This window comes from Ambystoma mexicanum, chromosome 11 (assembly GCF_040938575.1).
Source record: "Ambystoma mexicanum isolate Mex_15411 chromosome 11, UKY_AmexF1_1, whole genome shotgun sequence".
Taxonomy (NCBI): Eukaryota; Metazoa; Chordata; class Amphibia; order Caudata; family Ambystomatidae; genus Ambystoma; species Ambystoma mexicanum.
In genome coordinates, this window is record NC_090934.1 from 989,158,572 (window position 1) to 989,178,335 (window position 19,764).

General features: G+C 46.7%; 1 protein-coding gene across 1 annotated transcript in view; it reads right to left on the minus strand.

The window, feature by feature from the left end:
- PTPN5 (protein tyrosine phosphatase non-receptor type 5) overlaps positions 1-19,764 on the minus strand; it is an 814,933-nt gene that overhangs the window by 84,456 nt on the left and 710,713 nt on the right. Inside the window, exon 12 of the mRNA XM_069624164.1 lies at positions 2,617-2,777. Within this exon, the coding sequence (XP_069480265.1) occupies positions 2,617-2,777 (161 nt within the window). The remainder of the gene's footprint in view (positions 1-2,616; positions 2,778-19,764) is intronic.

A 19,764-nucleotide genomic window follows, 5' to 3' on the forward strand; every position in this document is an offset into this window, starting at 1 on the left:
AGAACCACCACTGCCATTTCCCTTCCACGGGCTACCCCTCCTGATTGTCCATCTCAGCACCACCATTGCCATTTCCCTTCCACTGTCTACCCCTCCTGATTGTCCATCTCACACCACCATTGCCATTTCCCTTCCATAGGCTACCCCTCCTGATTGTCCATCTCACCGCCACCACTGCCATTTCCCATCCACTGTCTACCCCTCCCAATTGTCCATCCCAGTGCCACCACTGCCATTTCTCATCCACTTTCTACTCCTCCCGATTGTCCATCCCAGCGCCACCACTGCCATTTCCCGTCCACTGTCTATCCCTCCGGATTGTCCATCCCACCACTACCACTGCCATTTCCCTTCCACAGGCTACCCCTCCTGATTGTCCTTCTCAGCACCACCACTGCCATTTCCCTTCCACTGTCTACCCTATCATCTTCACACATGGCATCCCATGCACCATCCTTCCTCTACACCCTTCCCACTGGCAATCCCACCATTTTCCAACAAACAGCTGTGTTCTGCACACCTGTGTATCCCGCCCCCTATCTGTGTTACATGAACACAACTGTCTTATAAGCACCAGGCAGGTACAGTGTGTATCCAGCCACACATAAACGAAGCCACCCCTCCCATGCCTCACCCTTTATCCCTCCCCAGGCCTTTGCTATCCCACTCTTTCTACAGGAATAACAACATGTACGCTCCTTTGCACTGTGCTGTAATACCTTGTCAAGCATTAACATAGAAGGCTCCTATTCCATAGCGTAGGGGTCAGTGCCCTGTACAGCTGAAATGCGGTGTTATGTGTTTAAATATAGGGCCATCTTTGATCAGTGAAATAAATTACGGTCATTGGTACAGACAACCCCAACCCAATCATTTTACTTTGGTTTGCTGTTTGTACTGGAGTCTTCAAGGGGAAAACACGAGACAGTCGACCCGTTGGAATATCCCATATGTAGCTGTATACTGGAGTGGGCTTTGTTGTCACTGGCCTCATTACGAGTATGGAGTATGGCTGCCTCCATACCGGGTTCCAAAATTGGGTTCCTTCAATGAGGACTTACTGGGCCATTCCAACCTTGGAGGACCCGGAAAGTCCTCATTGGAAAAACCCATCCCCATTCCCATTTCAGCCCCCATAGGGCTCAATGGGAATGGGGAGGGAGCTAATAACGGACCTGTTAATAACAGGCCGGTTGTTAGCTCCCTGGTCCCCTTGTGGGACCCGCTAAAGACGCCTGGTTTTACCAGGCATCCTTACCGGGTCCCGCAAGGGAACCTCGTAATAGGGCGTCCTGTAATGGAGGGTGCCAGTCCCATACCAGCACCCTTCATTACGGGAGCGCCAGCCTCGTAATGAGGCCCACTGTGCCAAAATAGAGACTAACACGGTCATTACAAGTATGCAGGTCCGGAAACAAGGTGCCCGTAACAAAGTGTTCCCGGCCCATTTCTGGACTGGCATACTCCGAGTCTGCCAGTAGGGGCAGTGAACTACTGCCGGGCCTGACCTGTCGGGAATTTAGGCCCCTACCAGCAGTGAATTCATGAAATCACTGGCACCTCTAACAGCCGTGCCGGTGATTCAGTGGTTCCATGGGAATGGGAACTTACCGTACTCCGCCACCTGTAATATCCGGGGAATACCGAGATGTCAGGCTGTCCAGTTTGCCAGTACACCGCAACTCATAATGAACATTTATGCATTAATTTAATAATACAATTGATCATACGAAAAAGAAACCTAAACCATGTTTTGGGAAAGACAACATTCCTGTTGTTTCAAAACCCACCAGTTACAGAAATCTAGACCACTTATGCGCTGGACAAGATAACCAGCCAGCTACCTGACTCTACCTTATAACCGAAAAATATAGTAAAATCACAGGCATGACAACAAATACATAATGGACAGAAAAAAAATGACATACCAATATCACATGCCCATATCAAAGATTATGTGCAAATACATGTTTTGCACCAGCAGCACTTGTACAGGCAAAAGGGAAAGGCCTCTTTCGCATTAGTCACCACTGAACTGTACAATGCAGAGCACAAATGGGCAAATAAAAGACTCAGTGCCTCATTACAAGACCGGCGGTAACCCTGCCGGTCCTACCGGCGGGTTGCCGCCAGACATGCAATATTTACCGGCGCCTGGCTTGCCGGTAACGCCGGGGGATTACAACCCAGCCGTTCCGGGAAGTCAGGTGCGGGTAAATTGTAAATCCCCATTCCCGTTTGAGTCCGATAGGACACAATGGGAATGGGGATCACAGAAGCACTGGCACCATTAATAACGGTGGCGGTGCTTCCGTGAAACTCTCCAGGCGGGTGCCGTTCTGTGAGCGGGTCTGACCCTGGCGGGCGGGACGGCACTCGCTCACAGAGTCGTACTGTGCTGGTCTAGCACAGTCGTAATGAGGCCCTCAGTGTCGAAGAAAAACTACTAACACCGGTGGATAAAGGAGGGGAAAATGTTCTCCCAATTGAAGCGACTATGTGTTAAGATACCCTGGGACACTACATTAGGAAATTCAAACCAACCACCTGGGGCGATCGAACGTAAAGGGAAGCATACACAGAATGCATGCTGTGCTTCCAGAAGGCGTCCCTTACCTGCAGTGGACTACAATTGGGGCGTCCTCTTCTTCCACGCACTGTATGGCCACTTCCACGTCCTGCACCAGCTGCAGGAGAGCCGGGGCTTGGTCCGGTGTCTTCTGGTCCGGCCACGAGGTATACCAGTAATGCTTCAGGCACCTTTCCTCGTCCCCACTCTGGCCAGTTGGAAACAAAATGCAGAATGTGTCACTTATGCTCGAATTTCGGTGTATAAGTAGAGAGAGTACGCACATGCCAAAATAGCATGGGCGCAATCAGTGTTAGACATTGACACAAAAGCCCACAGGGACATCATATCGCAGGGTGTCATTACAAATGCATTATTCGCCAAACATTCAGCTTAAGCGCGAAGGAAATAGTTGCGTTCAGAACGAAGCTCCCGCTCCTGATGGCAGCACTCTATGAATGATACAGGAGTGCCTGGTGTGTTGTCTTCCGCTAGGAATCATACGAGTATTAAGCTGGGGCTACGTAGCAGCACTTTGGTCCGACTTCGTATGCCCGACATCTTACCCTTCTGTATAGTTCCTTTCCTTTTATTCCTAACGATTGTGTGTGTAGATATGTCAGTTAGACCCTGATTATTAGTGTGGCAGGAATGGCAAAATGGGCAGCGTTTGCAAATACTGTCTGTTCTTCCAGCCCACTACATTTTGGCTTGGGGTGTATTTACCACATGAAGTTTTCGATAAGCCTACCACATGTGGTAATTGCTTCCAGATTATGCCAGACATTGGACATTCCACTCCAATTTTTCATACCATTTTCGGAGAAGAGATCAAAAAGACGCATGGGAACACTGCAGGGGGTTGATAAGAAGCATGTGAAACATAAGTGCATTTTAACCATTTCATTTCTCTCAATGAGTAGGGGACACACACCCATCAGGACCAGGGTTTTAGCTAAATCAGCACAGGAATACCTTGTGTGGGTCTGGACTAAATAGGCAGTGCCAGGGGCATAGCGCTCATACACTTCTTGGCTCACAACTTGCAGTCCAGGGATCTAGCGCTCAGCTACTCCTTTTCCACAAGTCACAATCTCAGGGATTTAGCAAGTAGCCACTTCTTTGTCAAGGTCATGCCCTCATTACGAGTCTGCCGGTAACTCACCTGTACTACCGGCGGGCTACCGGCAGACCCGCTTACAATTACCGGCACCCGATACCTTGATGTTACTGGGATATTGTGGGTGACGGCAAAGGTGGTAAATTCCCATTCCATGGAGTTCCTAAGACTCCATGGAATGGGAACTACTGAATCACTAGTAGCTCTGTGATTTCTCTGCCAGTAGGGGCCTGAACTTCCGGCAGGTCAGGCCTGCCGGTAGATGACTGCCCCTACCGGCAGACTCAGAGCATGCCGGGCCAGGAAAAATGCCGGATCCAGTATTATCGTCCGATTTACTGGCATTTTTCGCATACCGGCATACTCATTACGAGTCTGCCGGTAACTCACCTGTACTACCGGCGGGCTACCGGCAGACTCGCTTACCATTACCGGCACCCGATATCTTGATGTTACTGGGATATTGTGGGTGACGGCAAAGGTGGTAAATTCCCATTCCATGGAGTTGCTAAGACTCCATGGAATGGGAACTACTGAATCACTAGTAGCTCTGTGATTTCTCTGCCAGTAGGGGCCTGAACTTCCGGCAGGTCAGGCCTGCCGGTAGATGACTGCCCCTACCGGCAGACTCGGAGCATGCCGGGCCAGGAAAAATGCTGGATCCAGTATTATCGTCCGATTTACTGGCATTTTTCCCATACCGGCATACTCATTACGAGTCTGCCGGTAACTCACCTGTACTACCGGCGGGCTACCGGCAGACTCGCTTACCATTACTGGCACCCGATATCTTGATGTTACTGGGATATTGTGGGTGACGGCAAAGGTGGTCAGTTCCCATTCCATGGAGTTGCTAAGACTCCATGGAATGGGAACTACTGAATCACTAGTAGCTCTGTGATTTCTCTGCCAGTAGGGGCCTGAACTTCCGGCAGGTCAGACCTGCCGGTAGATCACTGCCCCTACCGGCAGACTCGGAGCATGCCGGGCCAGGAAAAATGCCGGATCCAGTATTATCGGCCGATTTACTGGCATTTTTCCCATACCGACATACTCATTACGAGTCTGCCAGTAACCCACCTGTACTACCAGTGGATTACTGGCAAACTCGCCTTACCATTACCCACACCGGGTCCCGGTGTTACCGGGATATTACGAGTGCCAGCAACGGCAGTGAGTTTCTATTCCACAGGACTCCATGAGATGGGAACTACTGAATCACTGGCGCCGTTGTTAACAGTGCCAGTGATTATGTGATTTCTCTGGCAGTAGGGGCCTGAACTCGGAGAATGCGGTCTATTAAAAATGCCAGATCCGGTATTAGCGGCCGTTTTACCTGCATTTTTCCCTGACCGGCATACTCATAATGAGGGCTATAGTCTCCGAGATGGAGAGCCCCAGGCTTTCTTACTACAGGCCGTCTTCACAGGCGTATTTCACTAATTGACTTACATAATGGATATATCCTTCAGACTATATAGGTTATCTTGCTCCTTTCTCTATAACGGTTATAGTGCCATTCTCTCCAAGAAGGGATACGGTGCACTTTGTACCAGGGTAGGATCGACATGATTTTCATCATATCCTATATGCTAGAGCCTAATCTCCACCCTGAAGGTGGTCTACATGCCCACCTGCAACTGTGGCAGCTTTTGCGGCAGAGAACAGTGCTGTGACCAACGCCTGGCCCCAAAGTATGGGAACAGTTGAAAAATTAGAATTTGTATTATTATTGTTATTTTTATCTTGGAATATTGCTGGGTCAGTCAACAAACTAATGATTGCAGACACCATAAGGTTTTTGAACATAATGATGTTATTATTTTACAAGCAACCTAGGCCCTTAATGACATTGGCCTTTATTCCAAGTTATCCTTTACAATGCTCAGGATTACGCCAATCTGGTAGTACTCTTACCAGCTACCGACATGGCAGAATCACCGGCATATTACAACACCTCAGGCATGCGCATCCGGCAGATCCGAAAATGGTGACACTGGCAATGCAGTAAAAGGGAAAAAAATGAAAAAATGCCAGTGACACCACTAGAAAACATGCCGTTAACACCAGATCCATAATCATGATGCCAGAAACACTGGCACCGTAAATAGCGTCATCGCAGGAAATGGAAGTAGGCCAGTGGCCATTTTGGAAAACACAATCCAATTTAAATCGAGCAATTCCTGTAGGCATCCACACCAGGAAACACCGCCCGGATGTCCAGAAGCTGCAAGAGCAGGCTTCCAGAAGTCTGGCTCCGGAAGCTCTGCTTTTCGGAGGCCGAATTGACAGCATTTACAGACCACATTGTGGTCAATGCAGGCACCGTATTTGACATGGACAACCGCCGGTTCTGCCAGCGGTGCAAGTCGCCCATACGGCTGGAGGTGGCCAGTTGAGTCACTGCGCTGGGGTCCGTCCCAAGAACATCAAGGGACTGCTGCAAAAGGTGTGATGACTTGCAGCTGCAGAACCTGCTGGCAGCCCACCGCCATGAGTCAATGGCCACAGCAGGCAGGACAGTCTTACTCATCCGACTGAAGCCCTGGGGAAATTGATACAGCTCAATCATGTATCTGGAGAACATAGAGGGTGTCGGAGGAGCAGAGGCCGGAGCTCGGACCCAAGGGGATGGCGGTGAGTACCCCAAGCCACACCAGGTTGCAGCACCTTTCCAATCTGTCACACCAGACTGGGGCAGGGTCGCTGTATTTCAGCCACCCAACAGATTAAACATTTTTGGCATTGTGCCTGCTTTTGTCAAGAAGACTGCATCACAAGTATTTTGAGCCCACGCGTGACGCGCAAATTCAATTCACCAGATTACCAAGTGTATTTCTAAATCAGGCTAACCCGCAAGGAGCAATTCGCTAAGACTCTTTGTGCCTTCAAAAAAGGACCTAAATGGTCGAAACACGTGTCAGCACCATCATTTTCTCAATCAGGATTATAATAAAGAATCTCTTGTATATTAGTACTGTATCTCAGGCCCGATTTTTTTATTATTTGATGTCAGCGCATGTATATGGAACCATATGTATATTCTTCTTCCATGTGCACATCATATGCACCATGTTATAACTGGACAGTCAGCACTACCCCAATGTACACATAAAAACAAACCACTGTGCCATGGGTCCAACCGGTCTGTGGTATTGTCTATGCGGGCCAACCAGGAGGACATGGGTGCACAAGGGTCTGACTGCACCTCCAGCACAACCAGCCCTGCCAGCTCGGCACAGAGCTGCCCCGGGCATTGCTCCCAGAGACATTTGGTTGTGCCTGCCCATGGCAAGGGTCCTCATGCCAAGAGGTACAGGGAGTGAGACACTTGCCTGGGACAAAAGACAGTTTGTAGTTATGTTGTGTGGAGAGGGGGTGATGGGTGTGTAGGGATGGGGTGGCAGATGTGTGGGGAGGGGGTGGAAGGTGTGTGAGGAGCGGGTGTGGGCAGAGTGTTTAACCTGTAGTATGTAGTCATGTTCAGTACAATCCAATATTCACCTGCAAAAATGAGTGGACAGTCGTTTTTCATGTGTATGCATTTTATTGAGGGAGCACATTAACTGCAGTGTCATGTTATGGGTGTTGCACAGTGCACAGTGAGGGGACCTCAGAAGTAGTTATCAATGATTTCTTGTTGTACAATACGCCCATGCCTGGCATCCATGTGCACATGTCTATGCCTGGCTGGTACTGCCTCGCCAGCATCATCATCATTACCGCCCTCTGGTGGTGGCATGTCGAGGTCTGGGGGCAGGGGTATGTTTTGCCTGATGTAGATATTATGCAGCATTGCAGAAGCTAGGACTACCTGCCCCACTGTTTCTGGACTGTACATAAGTCCACCCCCCTAACCGGTGCAGGCACCTGAAACGTGCCTTTAGGAGTGCAAACGTCTGGTCGATGGTTGCCCTTGTTCCCACATGGGCACGGTTGTATGCCACATCCTCTGACAACTGTGGATTCCTCAGTGGGGTCATAAGCAAGGGCAACAGTGGATATCCAGAATCACCTGCAAAGGGGGGCACAAGGTGAGCCATGGCATGCATGTGGTAGGACTGATATTGCAACCGCACGGTATTCAGTACCCTGATACTCCATGCATCCAGTACCATGGTAAGTATGTGTGTCATGCACTATGAGGCACCCTGTGACAGCAACTGTGTGTCATCTGCACCAAGATGTGTTGTATTCCCTGGAGTGGATTGATGTGGGTGGCAATGAAATAGCCACCAAAAGCTCAGCATGCATATCCCCGTGGTGTGGTGTGCTAATCACCACACCACCGCCCATGCAGTGTCTGCACACACCACATGACACCCATGTTGCGGTCTGGACATGCACTGACATACATCTATGTGGCATGAAGGCACACATACACTGTGGACACCGTGTACACATTGCTACTTTGTCGTTATGGTAGCTGCTAACAACACTGCATGGAAATGTTGTCCAGTCTCCCATTCTGTCCCACTGATTTACACCCCTTTTTGTTGGGTAGCATTCACAATTGTGCATCGGCAATCACACAAGTGGCAATGGTGCACTGCATGGGGCACTTTGGCTTTTGCTTTGATTGTGTGAATACATGGTGGGTGGTGCACAGCAGTGGTGTGGCCTGTGACGGAGGGTTTCACTTGATCTGTGCATGCATGCACCTTGGTAGGTCATGCCTTCATTGGCCTGGGTGGGAGGGTGCACTGCATGTATACATTTTTGGGAGTGGCAGTGTTGCATTATGGAACCTGTAGTGTGTTGCAGGTATAATTTGTAGAGGAGCAGGTGGATGCATTTTTCCTAGCTCCAGCCCCCTCACCACCGTCATATTGTAATAGCAGGAGAAGAGCTATATGTGGGACCTCATGTGTTGTCCCTATACCGCATCGACTGGATGAGAGACAATATGCATTCAGGAAACCATACCAAATGTACCCTCATACCGAAAAAGTAGAAGGATGTCAGCATGCACCATTGGACATCATGGAGTGCTGAGTGAAATCTGACGAGCACAGAGTGATGTCATGAAAAAGATATACAAGGACATACTGAAACGATATGAACATACTTAAGAGTAACAATGTAACTGAAGAGACAAGTAAAAAAACATGTACAAAATGATAAAGTAATCAAATATACAAAGAAGATAAAGTAACTTACTGACCAATAAATGTAAATATGCAGTAACGTAAGGTAGATGAGACATATAGAAGCTTGCTAGGAGGAAAATATAATATAGCTAAGGCAGCCATAATAGGAAGATGGACGTCAGCTTATGTTAAGACTCAATCCAGCTACCTCAGAGACTTACCAGGAATGCAGAGTCAGGAGACATTGGAGAAATAGCTTTGTGTGCAAAATAAAGAAGAGTGTGTGACGGCCTGGGATCAAGGACGCTATTTCACAAGGGGAGGCAGCCAGATTGGCTATGTTCATAAGACATATTTCTCTTAGATTAAAGTAGAAGAAAACATTTGCAAGATCCAAGTATTGGACAATTAACAATGGATAAGGCCTATACAAGATGGAGTGAGCAAGCCTCTAGAGGCCAAAAGAAGAGAAAACACCCAGTATAAGTAAATCAAATAGCAGTAAATAGGAGGTTGAAATGGACAAATTTGCAGTCTCCTCACACGTGATGCAGAAGTCGAAAATAAGGGCTATTCATGAAGCTTCTGATGAGCGATGTGCTTACACTCCCTCAAATGTCCCAGAACAGAGAGAAGACTACAAGGTCAACTACAGATGGGAAACTTTAGCTTGTGTCCAGACTGATGAGAGATGATGGATTAATTGGAAAAGTTAGGAGCAATCTGACGTGACTCAAGCACATTGCTTTCATTTTGCTTACATGCTGCTATCAAGCCGAATGTTCAAGGTTGGGTGAGAATTCCAACCAATCAGAGGGTCTATGGGGCAACATGCTATACAATGTTGCATAGACCAATCTGATGCCATTTTCTCTGCTATAATCAGTAGTATAGGTATTTGGAGGTAGTTCAAGGCGTGCCTTACATATAAGAGGCAGCCAATGAAGTACTAACCCATATGAATACCATAGGTACATAGGTTCCCTTAACCAATCTTTTCCGTTAATAGGTTTTGCAGTTTGCCACATAGAATTTTGTCATAGATGACGCATATCGGGGTATATAACCTCTGTATAATCAAATTTGTGTGAGTGTGCAAGCATCAGTCCGAGGTCTGCTAGTTTGCTCTGCTTTATTAAATTGAGAATAAAGTAGTATTTTGCCATATTTTCTGAGTCTGTCTGGTTATTAGGTCTGAGATCTTTATTAATAATTCAATCTAGCACAATAGTCGCTTCAAGGTGCTAGAGCACAGATCCCTCAGGGTTGCTGTATGTACTTGCCACTGAATGATACAGCAACATTCTGGTGGTGTTACACCCGTGCTTCGTGGAGTGACCTTTGATCATGTACTGGTCGTACCCTTTGATGCTTGGTGGTTGTGGTTCATGCAGTGGTGTCATGCCCCCCCTTTGGCCAGTGAGGCATGCAGCAATGTGTGTGCACTTGTCCATGTACTCACCCAAACTCCAGGTCCTTTGTCTGTTGTGTCATGCCATGTATGCTGGCAGGGTGCTGTTCCGCAGGACCAGGGAGTCGTGGGTTGACCTTGGGAACAGTACACAACAGTGCGTGATGGTATGGTGGCCATCACAGGTCATCTGTAGGATGAGGGAATGGTACTGCTTGCGGTTCTTGTCCACTTCCTCTGTGGCGTGTGAGGGCACCGGCTCCACATGTTTGCAGTCTAGGGGTGTACCGAACTTCGGCTTCGAGTAAGTATTCGGCCGAATTCCGGCTGAAAAAAAGCTATTTGCTCCGGCCGAATAGTTTCTTGCTATTCGGCTCTTGCCGAATACTTTGACATTCTCATTTGAATACAATGCAACATGAACTCAGAAATGCAAATATAGACTTCAGTTTGCAAAACTGAACAGAATTTAGACCAGACAAATTGCTATCACACAGCTGAAAAATATCTTGTATTGTAATCTGCTCTTCAGGGCATGTTTTGTTAGATTCTTAGACAAAAAAAGGTGCTCATCTTTTATATTTAGCCTGCAATAATATAGGAACGGCTTTTCTTTTGGCAAATGCTTATATGCAATGTGCACTTTTTTTAGGTGGAAACAAAACTGAAAAATGTGCATAGATACTTTCAGTTCCTGTCATGTCACTTCCCATTGCGTACGTCATAGTCCCCCCTTTTCTTTGTTTAAGGACTTGAGTATTGAGTTTAACATTATCTGATATTTTATCATGAATCATAAGTTGCATTTGTTTGTGTATTGGCAAGAAAGAGTGGCTAGGATAAGTGAAAAGTAAGCAGCATTTGTTTGGGTGGGGTGAATAGTTATGAGATGGAGTTTACGCATTTCAGATTTCCTCTTGACTTGTGTCCTGCATGAGCCGACATGAACCATTTTATAAATTTCTATGTGAGCTGAAAAGAATTTTCGAAACTCGACCACATCGACTTTGCAACTGGATAGAGAATGCAATGCATCAGATTCAGAAAGGTAGTCTTTTTGCATTTATGAAGCCCCCTACTTTAAGTGGCACTGAATATGCAACAATCTTCTGTACATTTCGTCCCTTCATTTTGGTTAAATCTGCTTTATTTCTGGCTTGTATACTTTAAATAAAGATGCTACATTAATAACAATTAAGAGAAATAAAAGTATAGAATGCACTTAAAATGGTGTTTTATTAGTTTTTTTAATAAGTTTGTTTTTCGGCCGAATAGTTGACAAACTATTCGGTATTCGACCGAATACTAAATATGCTATTCTGTACAGCCCTAGTGCAGTTCAATGTTTCAAGCACGTTTGGCAATGCATGCAAGCACATAAAAGCGTGCCTTGGTGGCATTCACCTGTGCCAGGGTGATGTGCTGGCTCACATGGCGCAGACGTGCCTCCAGTACCTGCACCAGCACTGAGTAGAAGGCAGGCTGCAATATGCCTTGCAGCTGGCCCACAGAGTGATGGAACGTCCCTGTGGCTAGAAAGTGCAGGACCAACATCAGCTTCAGCAGCGCTGGTATGGCTGTCTGGATGCCAATCCTGCTCCCTATGTCACCCTGGATTAGGGTCAATAGTTCTTGAATTGTCTCCCTGTTTAGCCGGTACAGCATATGTATCTGCCCATCTGTCAGGGCCAGGGTGTGGCCCTTGTGCAGGATATGACTTCTTGCCTCCGCCTCACCACTTGCATCCCAGCCATCCTCCTCCTCCAGTCCCTGGCCTCCTGCCGCCATTGGTGCTGCTCCTGCTCATTCAGCTGCACTGCACTGTGCAGTGCCTCCATGTCTTCTGATACCATTGAGAGAGGCAGCATGTTTGTGTTGGTGGAGTGTTCTGGGTGTTGGTGTGGGCAATTTCTAGTGTTCTTCGTTGTATTGGGTGCACCTGGTGGGAATTGGTGCACCTGTGGCCTATTTGGGCACACCTGGGACTGTTTAATGTCTGGTTCACCATGCTGGTGTTTTTACCATGGTTTTCCCAGTGCAATCCAGCATTTTTATGCTGTTAGTACTGGTAGTGCCATGGTTGTAATCGGCTGGTGGCTCCATAGTGCTGGTGATTCCGGCATGTGTCCAGGGGGTTGCCGGTACTTCCGTTGTCAGTGGCTATGGACCCGGGTTTGCTAGTATTGATGCCGGTGTTACTGGCATTTTTGCTCAGAATTGTGCGGTCTGGTAAAAGCGCCGGTACATGGTACTACTCACACGTTATTACCAGACCGCCAAACTTGTAATGAGTGCCATTGTGTTGCACAGATATTGTACCTTCCAATTTACAGACTCAGAGAAAGCTCGGGGAGACTTTTTGAGATTTGGCTATCCTCTAGAAATTGTATTATTACACCTGTTTGTTCCGAATTATGCTCTCTGTAAGTATTACAATTATGATCTAAAGCCAGAGAATGTATCACAAGAGTACATTTTCTACAATAGATCTCAAATGTTGAATTATGTTTGCAGTTTACTGATCTTTATGCAATTCATGGACACTCTAGTAGGCATTGCATCCGAATCTAAGATGGCTGCCGCTCGCCTTTGTTGATCCCGGTTGCCTAGCAACCTACGTGAGCCCACGGCTATATGCCGAGAGGTAAGCCGGAGGCGGAAGCCGGCCCACCTCAATGAAGGCCCATGCAGACTAAGGCCCCTCCTGTCTGCCCGTGTCCACCACTGCGCTACGGCGCTGGACACTGTCCTGCTGCATCCTGGCCCCCACAAGCCCGAAAAATCTTCCCCTACCATCATCAATGAACTCGTGCTCCATTTTGTTGCTCTGCTGACTTCCTAACACAGGCAAAGCACTAACGAATGAACACCTGCTCCTGACTTCCAGGACTCCCACGGACAACAATGCTCCCGGTCATACTATTGCTGGAGGCAATATAACCGTAAGTCACACCCGCCTACTCTCTACGCCCCTCCATAAGACTTGCCCACCGTACCCTCAGTCTTTTACGCCGAGCAACAGTCAATGCTAAATGCTCCCATCCCATGTAATCCACGTTTTGCCCTCATAGCCAATACTGTGTATCTGCGTTTTGCCATCCTAGCCAATACTGTGTATCTGCATTTTGCCCTCATAGCCAATACTGTGTATTTGGTTTTGTCATCATAGCCAATACTGTGTATCTGCATTTTGCCATCATAGCCAATACTGTGTATCTGCGTTTTGCCATCATAGCCAATACTGTGTAATCTGCATAGGGTTAGCGAACCCACATACAGTATGTCCCCCCGCCCTTCTACACCTGCCTTGTAAGCATACTACTCACCCTAATGACCACACCACAGCCCTGTAGCCTAGAGCCTAACCACCATCACCAAATCGCCACCAGTCGCGCTCTCACGATGGACCTCCTGCCCAACCACTCACACACTCCAAAAAACACACCAGGCACACTGATACCTAACCTTAGCCATAGACTAGACAGACTCAGAACCCGCACCTCTCCTATCCACTACCAAGCTACCCCTACACACATACCACACAGAAACTACAGACTTAGCTCACGCACCACCAAAATGAACACACGCCACCACCGTGACAATACCTTCATATGCCAGAGCACCAAGCAAACACCGACCACACCTAGCGGCCACTCCTACTCTCTACGTACCGATGTACCCAAACCAGAAGCTCCTACCATACCCACGATGAACCCTTGCCCCATGCTTTACAAGTGTGCCCTAATCAATGTACGATCACTCAATGCCCACGCCCCTATGACCCAATAACCACCCATAACTTAGACATTCACAGAGAGCTGGCTTAATGAAGCTTCCTGCCCAGCCATCACACTAGCTCTACCACAAAGGTATGCCATTCTTAGACAAGATAGGACTGCCAAACAAGGAGGGGGGTAGCCCTTATTCACAAAGACACACTTTCTGTTAGAACCGTACCCCCACCAAGAGGAAGGAAATGTCGACATTCTATCAGTCAAGGTAGCACTCTCACCAAATAGCACAATAAATACTCACACCATTTACCATCCACCTGGCCCCACCACCAATTTCATAAATCAAGTAAATCACCTCCTAGGAAACAATATAAAAAATCCACCAAATCTCTACTTATAGGAGACCTTAACCTAGGATTCAACGACCCCAAGGACAAAACTGCTATCTCTTTTCCAAAGACCTCCATGACCTAGGCTTCTCCCAAAAGATCACTTCACCTACTCACTCAAAAGAACGCATCCTAGATTGGATCTTAGACCACAATTGTAACACAGCCATCACATCCAATATTAGCATCCCATGGACAGACCACAACCTTCTCCTATTCAACATCCCGGTCTCAATAAGCACTAAAGTGCCTACCGCAGCACCGGCGACCTTAGCCAGAAGTGCCAAAAAACTCATTACACTCCAATTCCTGGTTCACATAGGAACTCCAAACTCTGCGCAAAGACAAACGCCAGGCACTCAAAAACTGGCAGTGTAACCCTGATGACACCACAAATTGTAACTTCAAAGCCATAGCTAAAAAATACAAAGATGCCATCTTCCTTGCTAAATCTGAAACCTACAACCACCGTATCTCCGCTGCCAAATCCCACTCTAAAGAACAGTATTTTTAAAGAATTAACCGTACCACCTACCTGCCCTGACGAGCTTGTCAAAGACGAGGCATGTTGCACAGGCATACAATCAGCCATGCTTGCAAAAATAAACCTCCTCCAAAAGAAGATATCCCACCACTTCAATACCCTGCCTAAGCAAAGCACACCTGCACTGACTAAACCAAGTGCAAAAACAAGCAACATGGCCAAATTCGCCTTCAATGAAATCTCCAAAGCTGAGGTCATTGATATCTTAAGACACCTCAAACCCTCGCAATGTAAGGGTGATGTATCCCCCCTAAAATCATCAAAGACTGCGCAGAACCGCTTGCCCCGCTCCTCACGGCATTCATCAATGCATCTTTCAAAACGGGCATAGTCCCAAACAGCCTTAAAGAGGCCTGGGTGCGCCCTCTCTTAAAAACACGCTAGACCCCGCTAATCCCAACAACTACCGACCCATTACAACAGTCCCATTCCTCCTGAAAACACTTGACAAGGTCGCTCACAAACAGATTCAACTTTACCTTGAATCAAACGCAATCCTAGGAAAAAGACAATCTAGGTTCCGCAAGGGACACAGAACTGAAACCGCCCTCCTGGACAAAGGCAAGCCCTCTCACCTCCTTCTCCTTGACCTTTCAGCCGCGTTTGATCTGGTAGATCACACCAGACTCACCACGCACCTGACACATGCTGCACATTTCTCTAAGGACGCTTTGTCTTTGGTAACCGCGTTCCTAGAGGGCAAAGCTATGAAAGTATTCTCTAACACAGCTCATGCAGCACCCTCCATAATCCACTGTGGTGTCCCACAAGGTTCCTGTACTGCCCCCACGCTCTATAATCTTTTTACCAAACCTCTCTTTGATAAACTAGACGCACTAGGGATCACTTACACTAACTACGCCGACGACACGCAGGTTCTCCTTCCCCTGACGGGGAATTATCATCAAGACGCCACTAACTTACAGCAAATGTACTCCACCATACAAGCATGGATGGCTACTTATGGCCTCTGCTTGAACGGGGACAAAACCGAAATACTTATTCTAGGCCAGAAATCCACACTCTCCAACCTTAACCCGCTGTACCTCAATTTCAACATAGATAACTGTATCATCCAAGTTCTATCTTCAGTCAAAACCCTAGGGGTGCATATAGACGCTACCTTATCTATGGACAAACAAGTCAGCGCCATAGTCTCGGCCTCCGCACTGAGTACTAAACTCATCAATGCCATAAAACCATTCCTAACTAAGCACAAGTGCCTCTCCATCGCCAGAGCAACCATAGGTGCCAAACTAGATTACTGTAATGTGCTCCTAGCCGGCACATCCAATAAAACCTAGCTAGGCTCCAAACAACTCAAAACAACGCTCTTAGAGCAGCCCTCAGCATACCGAAAAGAGATCACATCACACAAGCCAGGAAGACAGCGCATCAACCGTTCAGCTCCCTCTTACCTATCTGACACATTATGTAAAACTCAATCCACTAGACCGATCAGATCTCAACACAATAATCAACTAACTATACCACGCATCAATAGAACTAAGGCAGGAGGCATAGGCTTCCCCTTCCTCGCACCCAAGCTTTGGAACTCTCTGCCCACTGACCTCAGAGCTGAAACATCTCTCTTCTCCTTCCGCAAAAAACTCAAAACCGCCCTTTTCAACTAACATTGTTCACCTGGTTCTCCTGCTGCTCAAATGCATGTTGTAACTAAAGAATAATATCGTCCAATGTAACACCAACGGACTTGAACTGTATGTAACTAAGTATAAGCAACACTGTAACAGGCGCCACGATGCCTCCGGTCTGCTGTGCACTCAACAAATGCAAATAAATAAATAAATAAATAAGGGGATTTCAAAAGTCAGGGTTGAGTAATTTCGGGCGGGGACTTCAATTTATAAATTGGTAACAGTCCCTTGCCTGATCTTTTTGAAGCTATATGATGATATGACATTGGGTATTCCAGAGCTTTGCATGTTGGACCCTGCCATCTGTTCTAGAGGGCTCACATTGTGTATGTGGCTAACTTAGTGGGCATTGCACTCTATCAGTGATCAGGCTCTTAATGATATCCGTGATAACTATAGATTCAGAGGACACCTGGTTACACTACCATTGATTACCTTTGTATTCCTGACACTAAATGTTCTTATATTAAGGATTATTTTATTGTTGTCTACAGCGATCATTGTGTAATTGCACTGCAGATTAACTGGTAACATAGTATGTCCATACCAAATGAACTCCCCACTTGGCCCTTGTGGAAGTTACATTCACTCCTAAAATAATAAAATGGGCAGTTATTGGTGAATTTACTATCCATCAAAGATTGAGTTCAAACTTATTTTATTTCAATTGGTAATTGAAACGGAAAACTTAATATTCTGTGGTAGCGGCATTATAGGACGAATTGATGACAAATATCTCTGAAGCATTTTACTAGAGCTTTCCTTCTGATTCAGCCCATAATTTATGGGGATGGTTTAACAGGGACTGTAGTTTGGCCAAATGTAATTTACTCTTCACACTGAAAAAACCTGAATCGACCAGGAAAGAAATAGTAACTGCTTGTTCTACTTATAGTAAGAGAGCTATAGCTAAGCGCAAACTCAAATTGGACAATCCAGTATGGTCGGACCGAGCAGAGGCTTCCTCAGAAAACAGTTCCAGGCAATGTGGGATTTGGTAACAATTGTACCAATGTATAGTTGTAACCTAAAAAGTATTGAACCCAATATTGGTGATCATGCGTGGTTAGATAATTTGTCTCCATTTTATAGAGTTGCTGCCTCAGTTAGTACCCAGGAATCATTGTTGATGGATTATGAATTAGTGTCCACTAGTATGGAAGGCCAGGGCAGCACAATTCCTATTGGGTTTTCTGTCCAGGAGGTAACTGAGGTCATAATGAAACGGGTACTTAATCACTGCCCTGACCCCGATGGAATTCCAGCTGATTTGTTTCATGACCAAGTTGATATGTTGGCTCCCATATTGACGATTAGTTTTAATGCAATGATCTAAACTGGCAAGACACCTGAAAATTTGAAATTAGCAGTAATTTGTCAAATATGCAAAGAAGAAATAAAAGACACCCTGGTGGCTTAAAGACCAAGTTCACTCCTTGATTCTCATTTTAAATATTTAGCAGGGCTAGAATTGCAGCAAAGATTGTATTCCCTGTGATCCTCTGCTTTCAGCCGATGCTGCAGCACGGCATCAAGCAGCTTTCCCTGGTTCTATCTGAAAGTTTCCCCCAGGAAAATGCAGTCATGTGAAAATGTAGCCAGCAAGAAGTTATTTTAACAAATGTAGTCAATCAAAACAAAATCAATACAAAGTGTGAATATGTTGCTAGTAATAAGGTCACCAAAAAGCTCTTTTGAAATACACAAAAGTACAAGGCTGTAACCTCAACAATGATCCAAACCTTTAAGAATCATCTACAATCACCCTAAGTCTGCTCCTAAACCTTCCCCTAACTCTTTCTACAACCCTGAATTCTTACAGACCACTAACCCTTCAGCATGCTAAAACATTTTATTTGCATGTTACTCAATACAAAAGCGATGGAAAGTGAACAGTGAACCTAACTCCAACCTGATCACCAGCCCAAACCCATGCTCTATTCCTAATCTTAGCCATACCATATCTAGAACTCTAAAATGTACCCTAATGCTGACTCTGCCCTAACCACTAGGTTTATCCTAACGCCTATCCTACGCTGACATCACCAGCCATCCCAAACCTCCCTTTCCCTATCTTTAACTCTTACCCAAGACATTGGGCCTCATTACAACTCTGGCGGTAGACGTGCCCTTATTAAGGGCACGGCTGCCACCGGAGTTGCATTTTTTTCCGGCACCCGTGAATGGGCAAGAACCGGGTCATGCCGAGCTCGGCGGACCCGGTAATTGCCCATTTGCGGGTGCCGGAATCAAGGGCCTCCCAATGCCCATTCTGCCCCATAGGGCTGAATGGGGATGTCGGATGCACCGGCACAACTCTGCATGTGCCGGTGCATCCGACATGCTCTGCTCGCATGTGCCGTTACACCCGCCAGGGAAAACCTGTCGGGTGAAACGGCACCTGCGAGCAGAGCACATAGTATGGCGGTACGGGAACTACGATACTGGCATGCTTACCGGTACCGTAGTTCCCAGACCGCCATGGTTGTAATGAGGCCCATTACTTTATTAGCCGTAGCCGACCATACACTTAATCTACCCTAACGATTAACCAAACCCCAACATCACCAACCCTGCAGCAACCATTCTTACCCTAACTCTTACCCTAAATCTAACAAAAATCTTTACTCTAACCCTAACCCCTCAATCTGGTGAATCACTGTCCCACCCTCCGCAAATGTGTTGTGTTGTAGGTGCCATGTGTATCTGCTGATTAGTGACCGGGAGCACACACTACCATAGCCAAAAGAAGACCTTTCCTTGGTACCCTCTCCACTTGGTGGAATATTGACAAGCTACCACTACAGATATATGTGCATACCCCCTCCCATGGGGACACATTTGACTGTTGTGTTTAGGTATGTTTAAGGGTGCAGGTCACAATTCCCTTGTGCATCCTCTCGGGATGTGAGGTTTGTTATAGGCTATATGCTCTGCTCTCCGGTGGTATTGTAGTAGGGTGTGATCAAGTAGGACTTTGTTTGTTATCTGTAGCCACATGTAGTGCTATCTTAAGTGCAATGCTGTTGCACTTGTATGAATATGTGCATCCTTGTTATCTCAAACTTGACCTAGTAGGGCAACATTTCTGTATCTGTCCCTGCACTTACTTCTGAACACATGAGTGTTTTCCAACATGCCAGCAAGTGGAAACACTCTGCGAAGTCAGTGGAACTCAGGTAGGTGCAACACACACTACCTGTGTATTTATGTATTTTGCACTTGTGAAGTGCTCACTAACCACAAGTG